We start from the raw sequence: 13,059 nt of genomic DNA, 5'->3' as shown, positions 1-13,059 counted from the left end.
TGCCCCTGCCCTACTGACTCGTTCAAAACTATGACCCTGAAAAGTAGAAATTATAAGCTGAGGAGGAGGGAAAAATGGGCCCTTGTCAGGGCAGGGAGATTTTTTTTGGGCGGGGGGCGGTGGGTGGAAATAGAGTTTTACAGTATCCTGAATGTCAAAATGTGAGATAGCTACTGTTCTACCAACATAGAGCCCGTTATGTATATAGAACCAGTTATGATTTTGTTCTTAATTTTGTTTTTCTGGTGCTTTGGGGAAGGAGCTGGTCTTTTAGGGAGTGGGTCAGGTACAGCATGCCAGACCTTTTAAGAATGAAGCCACCTGAATTAGCACCTGGATACTCTTCAGAGAACTGCAAACAAAGAAAGTGGAGGTAGTGATTCAATGCTATTATCACTCTGAAAATATCTGACTTCTCCAATTCCACTGTACAAATGAGCCTAAACATTGAATGGAAATACATGGTTCCTGGTATTTTTGTTGGTAAGAGTTTGGTGGGAAAGAACCAGGGATTGACTTACAGACCTCATGTGTGTTTGGCTGGGTCATTCTAGAGGTTCTTGACATTTTAGGAAAGGTAATACAAGTAGAAAAATCAAAATGAAAATAGCAATTTGAAGAACTTCTATAACAACCTTATGAAAGAAATACAGATTTTGAAAAGTACTATTTGTTCAAACAAAGCATAGTTGCATTTTCCCAGGAAGTGGACAAAAAACCAACATGAGTTGCTCTAATAGCCCAGGTCGATGGTGAGTAAGTCTTGAGAGCTGCTTCTGTGGGGGTGTTTTATGATAGGCCTGCTCTTAGTTTTCATGTTGAGGTTGTAAAACTGTGCTGACACCAAGGAGCCAATGCTGAGGCTCTGCTGGCTGCTGCACAAGCTTGGGCTTTGTCATTTCTCAGAATGATGCTAAGGGTTGCATAATCACAGCTACTTATGGGCCGAACTCAGGTCTAGCAGCCCATCTAGAAATTTCAGACAGCAGCAGACTTGAGGTCTGAGTTGCTTAGATGATTATGCCACATGCTCCCTAGCCAGGCTGTAGGAGAGCCTTGTAAATCTGGAACATTTCGTACTGATGCATTTAAGGATAGTGTGCTTTGGCTAACAGCGTTTTATCTATTTGAATACTTATTTTCTCTTTAGGACATGTTGGGATCCCAGTTTTTACAAAGCAGTCTTAAGCTTTATCTTTTTTTCTTTAGATTATGATTTACCTTATTGATAAGGTACTTCCCGAAAGCTATTTTGTCAATAATCTCCGGGCATTGTCTGTGGATATGGCTGTCTTCAGAGACCTTTTAAGAATGAAGCTGCCGGAATTATCTCAGCACCTGGATACTCTTCAGAGAACTGCAAACAAAGAAAGTGGAGGTAGGATTCAATGCTCTTGTAACTGAAAATATTTGTCTTCTCTGATTCCACTGTACAAATGAGTCTAAACATTGAATGGAAATATATATTTCCAGGTATTATAAGAGCTTGGTGTAATGAAACAGATTTTTAGAGAATGAAAACAAAACTGAAAATAACAAAAGGCCACATGTTGAACCTCTAACTGGTCATAGTTAGGAAGTCAGTCAAGAGCCTAATACTAGTACCAGATCAACAACTGAAATGATGTACTCTGGATGGAGTACCACGTACACATCTTACTATCTAGTTAAATTGCTCTAAGCTGGCACCAAACTTGCAGGAGTCTTTAAAACTGAGCTACAGGTACAATTTAGTACAAACTGGTTTTACCTGAACCATTGAGATTATGAAAGAGTAGCTAAGAGCCACTGCTATCTAGTGGGCATGATCCAGTTTTTGGAAGTATCTGAGCTCATAGCTGTCATTATACGCACTGCTTGTACTTCCCTGGCTGTGTGTACAGAATAGTCAGGAGTTTGTTGTATTTCCTCCAAGCCAGTGGTCCCCAACCTTTTTGGCACCAGGGACTGGTTTCAGGGAAGACAGTTTTTCCACAGACCAGGGCTTGGGGGATGGTTTCAGGATAATTCAAGCACATTACATTTATTGTGTACTTTATATATATTATTATTACATTGTAATACATAATGAAATAATTACACAGCTCACTGTAATGTGGGATCATTGGGAGCCCTGAGCTTGTTTTCTTGCAACTAGATGGTCCCACCTGGGGGTAATGGGAGACAGTGATGGATCATCAGGCATTAGATTCTCATAAGGAGCGTGAAACCTAGATCCCTCACATGCACAGTTCACAACAGGCCTTGTGTTCCTATGAGAATCTAATGGTGCTGCTGTGTCGGAGGCAGAGCTCAAGTGGTGAGCAATGGGGAGTGGCTGTAAATACAGATGAAGTTTTGCTTGCTGCTCACCTCCTGCTGTGTGACCTGGTTCCTAGCAGGCCACAGACCCAGAGATACCTGAGTGTCTCTAGGCATTTCCTTCTAAGCCATTTGAATAATCTCATTTAACTTGGCTCTGTGGTATAACTGTGTGGATTTTATAATGCTTCCGGATAGGCCAATCTTCCCTGTCCCCTAGTCAAGACTCACTTTAGTGAGCTACATGTTTTTACCCAAGTGCCTTGCACTTGGCTGTGAGGAACAACCTCAGATTCTAGTCTGTGAACAAAGATACTCCCATTGTTCATAGGTAAGGAGGAAGAAAATGAATATAGGAAAACAGACATCTTTTTGTTTACACTTAGGTAATTGTACATATTGGCTATAATTTGGAGGGAGGATCGCTCTAAATATTTGAATTTTTATATCACATAAAAATACATACTGATCACATAAAGTAAGAGAGAGTACTATGTTTTTAATAAATTCAGAAATTTCAAAATTGGCTGGACCCCAGATCTTTAGTTGGAAATACTTTTAAATGTAATGTTTATTCTCTATTTTGGGATTTGCCAACTATCTTTCTGTTAATGATTTCTAGTTTAACTCCACTGTGGTCTGAGAACTATGTATAACTTAAGAAGTTGATAGATAATTTATAGTGAGCAATTTTATTCTTATCAAAGCAGCATTTGAATATAAGTGGGCATTATATGATTTCGAAAATCTGATGGCTTTTGCTTTTGAGAGACTGAAATCCTTTCTTTTTCTTCTGTTTTTGGTGAGGAAAACTGTCTCCTTAATTTTCAGCTCACTACAACAGGCAGAGCCAAAGTAAATTTTAGGTTAAGATTTCTGAAGTATTGTAAATATTTTGTGAAGTTCATATTTACAAAGCATACCTGTGTTTTTCCAGAAACATGGCAGGAAAAATAGGAAGAAAGAACAAGAGTTTAGAAATATGAGGAAATCAGTCAGGAAATACAACACATCTGAGTGGACATGGAAGACTAGAAAAGGGTATCTGCATATGTGGCCAATCATCAGTTCTGAAGGAATTGAATGTGTTTGTTTTGTTTCAGGTGGATATGAGCCCCCACTTACAAATGTCTTCACGATGCAGTGGTTTCTGACTCTCTTTGCCACGTGCCTCCCTAATCAGACCGTTTTAAAGATCTGGGATTCAGTCTTCTTTGAAGGTTCAGAAATCATCCTAAGGGTGTCGCTGGCTATTTGGGCAAAATTAGGAGAGTAAGTGAGTTCCACATTCTGCTCTGTTCTGTGATGTTGAGGGTCTTAAGCAGTTTTTGTGCTCTAATATGTAAAGCATCGATATTTAAGTGAAAACAGAAAGTTGTGAACTTTTAAAATTGCTTTAGCCTCTTGAAATCTCAGCAGGCTCATTGCTGGCACATGCAGTCTATTTTGGAGAAGGGGGCAGACTCCTTTAGGCCTTCAGATTCTCCCGCTCCTCCTCAACTGCTTGTGTCCTGGCTGGTTCACTCCTTGTCAGCATCTCTGTGGACACTAGTTGGGAAGAGGGAGAGGAACTTAGGTGGCAGAGAAACTGAAAGATGTGGTTAGGAGTAGGTGAATTTGTTAGTTAATATTACGATTTGGATTATTGATGAATCTTTATTTTGTTCTGCCTTTCAGGGCTGTGATAAAATTAAATGAGATAACAAGGTATCTAGCCTGGTAGAACACATAGAACTTCTTTCCTTTCATTAAGAATTAATACTCTGTTGGAATCTGTCACTGCCAAAACATATTACCAGATAGATTTTGCTTATATTCTTTACTGGTAGCAGGCCTGAAAAAGATAGGGTGTTTTTCATTCATCTTTGATATATTATGACTACTACATAAATTTCGTACCTTCTGGGTAACGGAAGAAGCATTAAGTGGTGAAGTTTTTACCATTTCTCTTCTGGAGCTATAAATGACGAGTGGGTTCCCATAGACAATATGTCACAAAACTAGTAAATCACTGGCACTGTTTTGTTTAGAAAACCTTTTAGCTAGCCTTTGTATTTATGGTAAATTGTTTCCTGGGAAACTTCTGGCATTTTTAACAATTTTGCAAAGAAAGATCCACCAACTATCAATTCAGGGACTTAAAAAATTATTCTTGTGTGTATTTTTAAACATCACCTAGCTATCTCCTTTGCCTTGGTTTTGTTGTACATTGCTTTTCAGCTGGGTAAATAAATTCATCTGTATGGGATTTGGTGTGCTATTTACTTATCTCTCATTACCTCCCAGTAACTACCTCTTGCTGCAGCCATGTATTTCCAACTTACTCTATACGTTGTAAACCCTTTGAGCTTTGATAGTTTCTTTGGGTGTGATAGTCCAGTTGCTGCATGGCTGGTTTATAACATTAAAATAGTAAAGCGCTTTACTGTATGATGAGCCAGTTATAATTGCCTTTGTGTTGGTTCTTCATGAGGGAGCAGGAAGAAAAGAGGTGATCCTGGTTTTACTCCTCTCTATCCATTAATCTGTAGAATCAGAATTTATTCCTATCATCATTCCAGGGATGTCACACTGTTGAAATAATAATAGCTGCAACAAAAGCCAATATTCATTGAGTGCTTGCAATGAACAGGAACTGTTCTAATTACTCTGGATGTGTAAACTCATGTATTCTTCATCATCCTGTAAAGTACGCACTGTTGTCATCTCCATTTTATAGATGTGAGAATTGAGGCACAGAGAAGTTCAGTTAATTGTCTAAAGTCACCCAATTACTAAGTGGAATGGCCTGAATTTGAACCCAGGCTTTCCTAGCTCTAGAGTCTGTGCTTTTAATAGTGTGAATCTACTGATAATAAATGACTAGTCTTTTTGAAGTTTAGGGGATATATGAATCAGAATGGTAGAATTTTAACTCTGTCAGTTTTTGCTTATTACAATCTGTATGTTTTGAGCATGCAGCTTGTTAAGGGAAAGGAAAGGCAATTGACATACATCATAAATGTCTGCAGTGCCTGCCATTGTGTTAGGCAGTTTAAACACATAATCTCATTCAGTTCTCCCAACAACCCTGTGAAGTAGGTAGGGTTGTTCTCCCTGTCTTTTCCGTAAGAAAATTTCCCCAGGAAGGTTAATTAGCTAGTTCATAGTCACACAGCCAGTGAATAGCAGAACTGGGACTTAAATTTGGGTCTTTCTGATTCTAGTGCCTATAATCTTCCCCACAAACTTCCTGTTGGAAAAATCATAAAAGCATATAGGTAATCTCCAGTTTATGTACACCTGAGTAACATGTGCCTTATATATGGTTATCTAGGACCTCTCCTTTCACCTGGCTTCTGCAACTTGGAATTTCTACCTTTCACTTCACCAAGGGTACTCTGGAATATGTAAATTGTAGACCATTAGCACACTATCACTAGCATCTCTTTATGTGTCCTTTCTCCTCTGCCCCTGCTGTTTTGGTTTCCTCCCTCATCACCCATGCCTGGCCCACTGTGGTATGTCCTCCTTGGTTTCCCCATGGTAACCCACATTTGCCGTGCCACCTCCAGGCAGACCTTGCCAAGGGCACAGCTGTTCCCTCATTCCCTACTTAAAGCCTTTTCATGACTCATGCTCTGTAGAGGCTCAGCTGCCAGGTGAGGCCTTTGCTCTCTGCTCTCAGTAGCTCTCTTCCCTCAGCTCTCACTGGCTTCCTCTGGTCCTGCAACCACTTCCCCCATGCTGGTCTCGCTGGTTGTGTGGAGCTACTTGCAGTTCCCCAGATGAGGCCTGCTGTCTCCTGCATCTGTGTCTTTGGAATGCTTATTCTTCCTTGTCAGCCTGAAAAACAATTTCATCTCAACATTATTTCTCTTCCTTACCTCCCGGGGTAAACTTAAGCACCTTTCATTCATGCCCACAGGCTGCTCTACACTTTTATAGTAATACTTCAGCAGTTTATTCCATTCATTTATTTACATGATTGTGGCAATGGGATTAGAACAACACTCCAGAACTATGGTTTTTCCGTAATCATATTATTTTGGATGGCTTTACAGAAATCCCCCAGCATTAGTGTATATCTTCTGGTTAGTGGGAAACTAGAGTTATCCTACAATACAAAGAATGTTGTCATATAAAATGGAAATACCTAGGCTGGGTGCTGTGGCTCATGCCTGTAATCCCAGCACTTTGAGAGGCCAAGGCAGGTGGATCACTTGAGGCCAGGAGTTTGAGACCAGCCTGGCCAACATGGTGAAGCCCCATCTCTACTAAAAATACAAAAAATCAGCAGGGCGTTGTGGTGGATGCCTGTAGTCTCACCTACTCGGGAGGCTGAGGCAGGAAGATTGATTGAACCCAACAGGTGGAGGTTGCAGTAGGCTAAGATCACACCACTGTGCTCCAGCCTGGGCGACAGAGGGAGACTTTGTTACAATAAATAAATAAATTGGAAATACCTGGTACTCTTTGCTTTGGGCTCTTCCGTTTTCCCCTTTCTAGAAGAAAGATTGAAGTTCAACCTGGCTCACAGGTAGCCAAGTGAGTGTCAGATTCTTTATTTACATGTAGAACTGAATGCAGGAAAAGGTGTAATCTCCAACTAGCAGCAGCACCCTGAGAAGAACTCAGAAAATTCTGCCTGTGAAAACTCCCCATGGACTGATGAAATATGCAGATGCAGTTCTTGTAATTTTCATCTTTTATTCCTACTGTGGTTTGGTTTTAAATCTATTATATTAATGATATCACTGTTTGCAGATTAAGGCCAATAGACTCCCTCAAAGGAGATAATTGTTCTTTAGTACCCAATTTCATGGTTATGATTTCTAACCAGTGGTGGGAATTCTGATGTGTAGATTGTGTCCCGTGGAAACAATAAAGATGCCACAGCTGGGATTGTGAGGCTGGGGGAGCCAAGTAGGAATGACAGGACTTATCCAAAACGAGTACCTTAAAGTTGCTTTTAGTATTTTTAAATGTTTCACCCACAGTGGGCTTTAGGAATATCAGGATTTTGATATTCATTGATTGATAACTTGAGTTATTTGATGGCAAAAGGCCACTGCCCCCCCTTTTTTTGAGACAGGGTCTCACTCTGTCATCCAGGCTGGGTTGCAGTGGTGCTGTCATGGCTCACTGCAGCCTTGGCCTCCCAGGCTCAGGTGATCCTCCTGCTTTAGCCTTCTGAGTAGCTGGGACCACAGGTGTGCACCACGATACTCAGCTGATTTTTAAAATTATTTGGAGAGATGGGGTCTTGCTGCGTTGAGGCTCCTGGCCTCAAGCAATCCCCCTGCCCCAGCCTCCCAAAGTGCTGGGATTATAGGCATGAGCCACCATGCCCAGCCCAATATATCTTATACCTGCAGCATGCACTGTTACACAGCATGGATGCCCTAAACAAGTTCTATTTTCTGTCCTTTCTTTATCTAGGCAGATAGAATGTTGTGAAACAGCAGATGAATTCTACAGCACCATGGGGCGCCTTACCCAGGAGATGCTAGAGAATGATCTTCTGCAAAGCCATGAACTCATGCAGGTGAGTGGGCAACATGGAGCAGCCTGGCTCAGGGAACCCCAGGCACGGTGGGAACAACCAGTGCCAGAGCAGCGGTCTTGAGAAATGTGCTTGGTTAGCTGTCAGACTTAGTTTCTTAAATTGACCAAGAGTCTGTTTACAATTTGATAAGAATGTATGTCATAAAAGGAAATAAGAAATGAATGATGGATATTTGTTGTATTTTTCCTTCAGACTGTGTTGCTTAGAAATCATTAGCAGCAATATAAAGATAAACTGGAAAAATACACTGGAAAAACAGAATCACCAAGTGCTTATTCTGAATTTTATTCTTAGCCTTTCTTTCCTTTTTTGAGACTGTCTCATTCTATCACCCCAGCTGGAGTGCAGTGGCACAATTGTTGCTCACTGTAGCCTCTGTCTCCTGGGCTTAAGCGATCCTCCTATCTCAGTCTCCTGAGTAACTGGGACTACGGGCTTATGCAGCCATACAGCTAATTTTTTATTTTTATTTTTGTATAGATGGAGTCTTGCTATGTTGCCTAGGCTAGTCCTGAACTCCTAGACTCAAGTGATCCTCCCATCGCGGCCTTCCTAAGTGCTGGGATTACAGGCATGAACCATTGTGCCCAGCCTACTTAGACTTGTGGGGGTAAACAGTTAGTGTGGGGAAGAAATTATTGAGGATAAAAAAGATTATTCTCATCAGCATTTTGATTCATTTGTTTTACCCACATTTTCAACTCAGGTAACTATATATTAATCATAAATTTTAAAGTGAAAGACTTGAAGGGTTTGGTTATTTTTTTTGTGGCATATTACTGTACCTCAATATCATATTCATCAAGTCTTTGAAATTGACAACAAGTATAGAAAAAATAGCTGACTTATTAACACTCACTCTTCCATTAGATTCTTTTTTTAATTTTTGTGGGCACATAGTAGGTGCGTATATTTATGGGGTACATGAGACACTTTGATATAGGCATGCAATGCATAATAATCATATCATGGTAAATGGGGTATTCATCTCCCCAAGTGTTTATCCTTTGTGTTAGAGACAATCCAATTATACTTTTAAAGTTATTTCTAAATGTGCAGTTAAATTACTATTGACTCTAGTCATCCTGTTGTGCTATCAAATACTAGGTCTTATTCATTTTTTCTAACTACTTTTTGTACCCAGTATCTCTACTTCCCTATCAACTACTCTTCCCAGCCTCTGGAAACCATCCTGCTACTGTCTATCTCCATCATTTCAATTGTTTTAATTTTCAGCTCCCACAAATAAGTGCAGACATTCAAAGTTTGTCTTTCCGTGCCTGGCTTATTTCACTTAACATAATGATCTCCATTTCCATCCATGTTGTTGCAAATGACAGAATCTCATTCTTTTTTTATGGCTGAATAGTACTCCATATTGTATATATACCACATTTTCTTTATCCCTTCATTGGTTGATGGACACTTAGGTTGCTTCCAAATCTTGGCTATTGTGAACAGTGCTGCGAGAAACATGGGAGTGCAGATACCATTTTGATATACTGATTTCCTTTCTTTTGGGTGTGTAACCAGCAGGGAATTTTTGGATCATATGGTAGCTCCAATTTTAGGTTTTTTTTGAGGAACCTCCAACCTGTTCTCCATAGCGATTGTACTAATTTACATTCCCACCAACAGTGTACAAGGGTTCCCTTTTCTCCACATCCTTGCCAACATTTGTTACTGCCTGTCTTGATTAAAAGCCATTTTAACTGGGGTGAGATAATATTTCATTGTCATTCTGATTTGCATTTTTCTGATGATCAGTGATTTTGAGCATCTTTTCTTTGTTGTTGTCGGGTTTTTTTTTTTTTTTTTTTTTTTGGAGGCAGAGTGTCACTCTGTTCCCAGGTTGGAGTACAGTGGCACTGTCTCAGCTCACCGAATCGCGGTTCAATAATCACTCCTGGGAGCCGGGCGCGGTGGCTCACGCCTGTAATCCCAGCACTTTGGGAGGCCGATGTGGGCGGATCATGAGGTCAGGAGATCCAGACCATCCTGACTAACACAGTGAAACCCCATCTCTACTAAAAGTACAAAAAATTAGCAGGGCGTGGTTGCGGGCGCCTGTAGTGCCAGCTACTTGGGAGGCTGAGGCAGGAGAATGGCATGAACCCGGGAGGTGAAGCTTGCAGTGAGCCGAGATCGCGCCACTGCACTCCAGCCTGGGCGACAGAGCGAGACTTCGTCTCAAAAAAAAAATTGCTCCTGAGTTCAAGCGATTTTCGTGCCTCAGCCTCCCGAGTAGCTGGAACTACAGGTGTTCGCCACCACGCCAGGCTAATTTTTGTATTTTTAGTAGAGATGGGGTTTCACCATGTTGGCCAGGCTAGTCTCAAACTCCTGACATCAAGTGATCCTCCTGCCGAGCTTGGCCTCCCAAAATGCTAGGATTATAGGCATGAGCCATGGCGCCTGGCCTAGAGCACTTTTCATACGCCTGTTTGTCATTTGTATATCTTCTTTTGAGAAATGGCTATTCAGATCTTTTGCTCGTTTTTAATCAAATTATAAGATTATAAGAGTTATTTGAACTCCTTGTATGTTCTGGTTATTAATCCCTTTTCCGATGAGTAGTTTACAAATATTTTCTTCCACTCTCTGAGTTGTCTCTTCATGTTGTTGATTGTTTTCTTTGCTGTGCAGGAGCTTTTTAACTTGATATGATCCCATTTGTCCATTTTGCTTTGGGTGTTTGTGCTCATGGGGTATTACTCAAGAAATTTTTGCCCACTACAATGTTTTGGAGAGTTTTTCCAATGTTTTGTTGTATTAGTTTCAAGTTGGAGGTCTTAGATTTGAGTTTTTAATCCATTTTGATTTGATTTTTGTATATGGCAAGAGATAGGGGTCTAGTTTTGTTCTTCTGTGTATGGATATCTCGTTTTCCTGGCACTATTTATTGAAGAGATTGTCTTTTCCCCAATGTGTGTTCTTGGCACCTTTGCCGATAATGAGTTCACTGTAGGTATGTGGATTTGTTTCTGGGTTCTCTGTTCTGTTCCATAGGTCTGTGTGTCTGTTTTTATGCCAGTACCATGCTGTCTGGGTTACTTTAATAGTAGTATAATTTGAAGTCAAATAACGTGATTCCTTCAGTTTTGTTCTTTTTGCTCAGAATAGCTTTGCCTATTCTGGGTCTTTTGTGGTTCCATATAAATTTTAGGATCGCTTTTCTGTTTCTGTAAAGAATATCGTTGGTATTTTGATAGATATTTTATCAAATCTGTAGATTGCCTTAGGTAGTATGGACATTTTAACAATACTGATTCTTGCAATCCATGAACGTGTTGTATCTTCACATTTTTTTGTGTCCTCTTTGATTTCTTTCATTAGTGTTTTATGGTTGTCATTGTAGAGCTCTTTCATTTCTTTGGTTAACTTAATTCCTAGGTAGTTAATTTTGTTTGTTGCTAATATAAATGGGATTTTAAAATTTCTTTTTCAGATTGTTCACTGTTTGCATATAGAGATGCTACTGATTTTTCTTTACTGGGAGACTTTTTATTATGCCTTCCATCTTGTTACTTGTTATTGGTATGTTCAGGTTTTGGATTCCTTCATTGTTCAATCTTGGTAGGTTGTATGTCTAGGAATTTATCCATTTTCTCTAGATTTTCTGATTTATTGGTATACAGTTGCTCATAGCAGTCACTAATGATCCTTTGATTTTCTGTGGTATTAGTTTTAATGTCTCCTTTTTCATCTCTGAGTTTGTTTATTTGGATCTTCTTTTTTTCTTAGTCTAGCTACAGGTGTGTCAATTTTATTTATCTTTTAAAAAAAAAACCAACTTTTCATTCTTTAATCTTTTGTATTGTTTTTTCATTCAGTTTTATTTATTTCTGCTCCGATCTTTATTGTTTCTTCTACTAATTTTGGGTTTGGTTTGCTCTTGTTTTTCTAGTGCTTTACTATATATCATTACATTATTTATTTGATGTTTTTCTTCTTTTTCGATGTAGACATTTATAACTATAAATTTCCCTCTTAGTACTGCTTTCACTGTGACCCCATAGGTTTTAGTATGTTGTATTTTCATTATCATTTGTTTCAAAAACATTTTCAGTTTCCTTTTTAGTTTCTTCATTGACCCACTGGTCACTCAATAGCATACTGTTTAATTTTTATGTGTTTGTGTAGTTTGCAAAATTCCTCTTGTTATTGATTTGTAGTTTTACTCCATTGTGGTCAGAGAAGATCCTTGATGTTATTTCAATTTTTTGAATATTTTAAGACTTGTTTTGTGACCTAACATATGATCTATTCTTGAGAATGATCCATGTGCTGAAGAGAAAAATGTGTATTCTTCAGGTGTTGGAGGAAATGTTCTGTAAACATCTACTAGGTCCATTTGTTCTATAGTACAGATTAAGTTTGATGATTTTTTTGTTGTTGATTTTCTGTCTGGGTGATCTGTCCAATGCTGAAAATAGGGTGTTGAAATCTCTAGCCATTACTGTGCTTGGGTCTATCTCTGTCTTTAGCTCTAATAATATTTGCTTTATTATCTGGGTCCTCCAGTGTTGGGTGCATATATATTTGTAATCATTATATCCTCTTGCTGAATTGACCGCCTTTATCATTACATAATGACCTTCTTCGTGTCTTCTTCTTTTTGTTTTGAAATCTATTTTTTTCTGATAGAAGTACAGCTACTCCTGCTCCTTTTTTGCTTTCCATTGGCGTGGAATACCTTTTTCCATCCCTTCATTTTCAGTCTATGTGTATCTTTTTTTTTCTTTGTTATACTTTAAGTTCTGGGATACATGTGCAGAATGTGCAGGTTTGTTACATAGGTATATACGTGCCATGGTGGTTTGTTGCCCCCATCAACCTCTCATAGACATTAGGTATTTCTCTTAATACTATCCCTCCCCTAGCCCCATACCCTGTGACAGGTCCCAGTATGTGATGTTCCCCTCCCTCCCTGTGTCCATGCGTTCTCATTGTTCAGCTCCCACTTTTAAGTGAGAACCTGCGGGGTGTGGTTTTCTGTTCCTGTATTAGTTTGCTGAGAATGATGGTTTCCAGCTTCATCCATGTCTCTGCAAAGGACATGAGCTCATCCTTTTTTTATGGCTGCATAGTATTTCAGGGTGTATATGTGCCCACATTTTCTTTATCAAGTCTGTCATTGATGGGCATTTGGGTTGATTCCAAGTCTTTGCTCTTGTGAATAGTGCTGCAGTAAACATATGTGTGCATGT

At 39.5% G+C, this 13,059-nt stretch overlaps 1 protein-coding gene across 2 annotated transcripts in view; it reads left to right on the top strand.

The window, feature by feature from the left end:
• The window catches only part of TBC1D30 (TBC1 domain family, member 30), a 65,944-nt gene that overhangs the window by 10,635 nt on the left and 42,250 nt on the right, over positions 1-13,059 (top strand). For both annotated transcript variants that reach the window (XM_011972906.1, XM_011972907.1), the window contains 3 exons: positions 1,210-1,378; positions 3,405-3,573; positions 7,723-7,828. In XM_011972906.1, coding sequence (XP_011828296.1) covers positions 1,210-1,378; positions 3,405-3,573; positions 7,723-7,828 — 444 coding nt within the window. The remainder of the gene's footprint in view (positions 1-1,209; positions 1,379-3,404; positions 3,574-7,722; positions 7,829-13,059) is intronic.

This window comes from Mandrillus leucophaeus, unplaced genomic scaffold, assembly GCF_000951045.1.
Source record: "Mandrillus leucophaeus isolate KB7577 unplaced genomic scaffold, Mleu.le_1.0 Scaffold132, whole genome shotgun sequence".
In the NCBI taxonomy this organism is placed as follows: domain Eukaryota; kingdom Metazoa; phylum Chordata; class Mammalia; order Primates; family Cercopithecidae; genus Mandrillus; species Mandrillus leucophaeus.
Note: the sequence above shows the minus strand (reverse complement) of the source record. Positions and strands in the feature narration are given on the sequence as shown.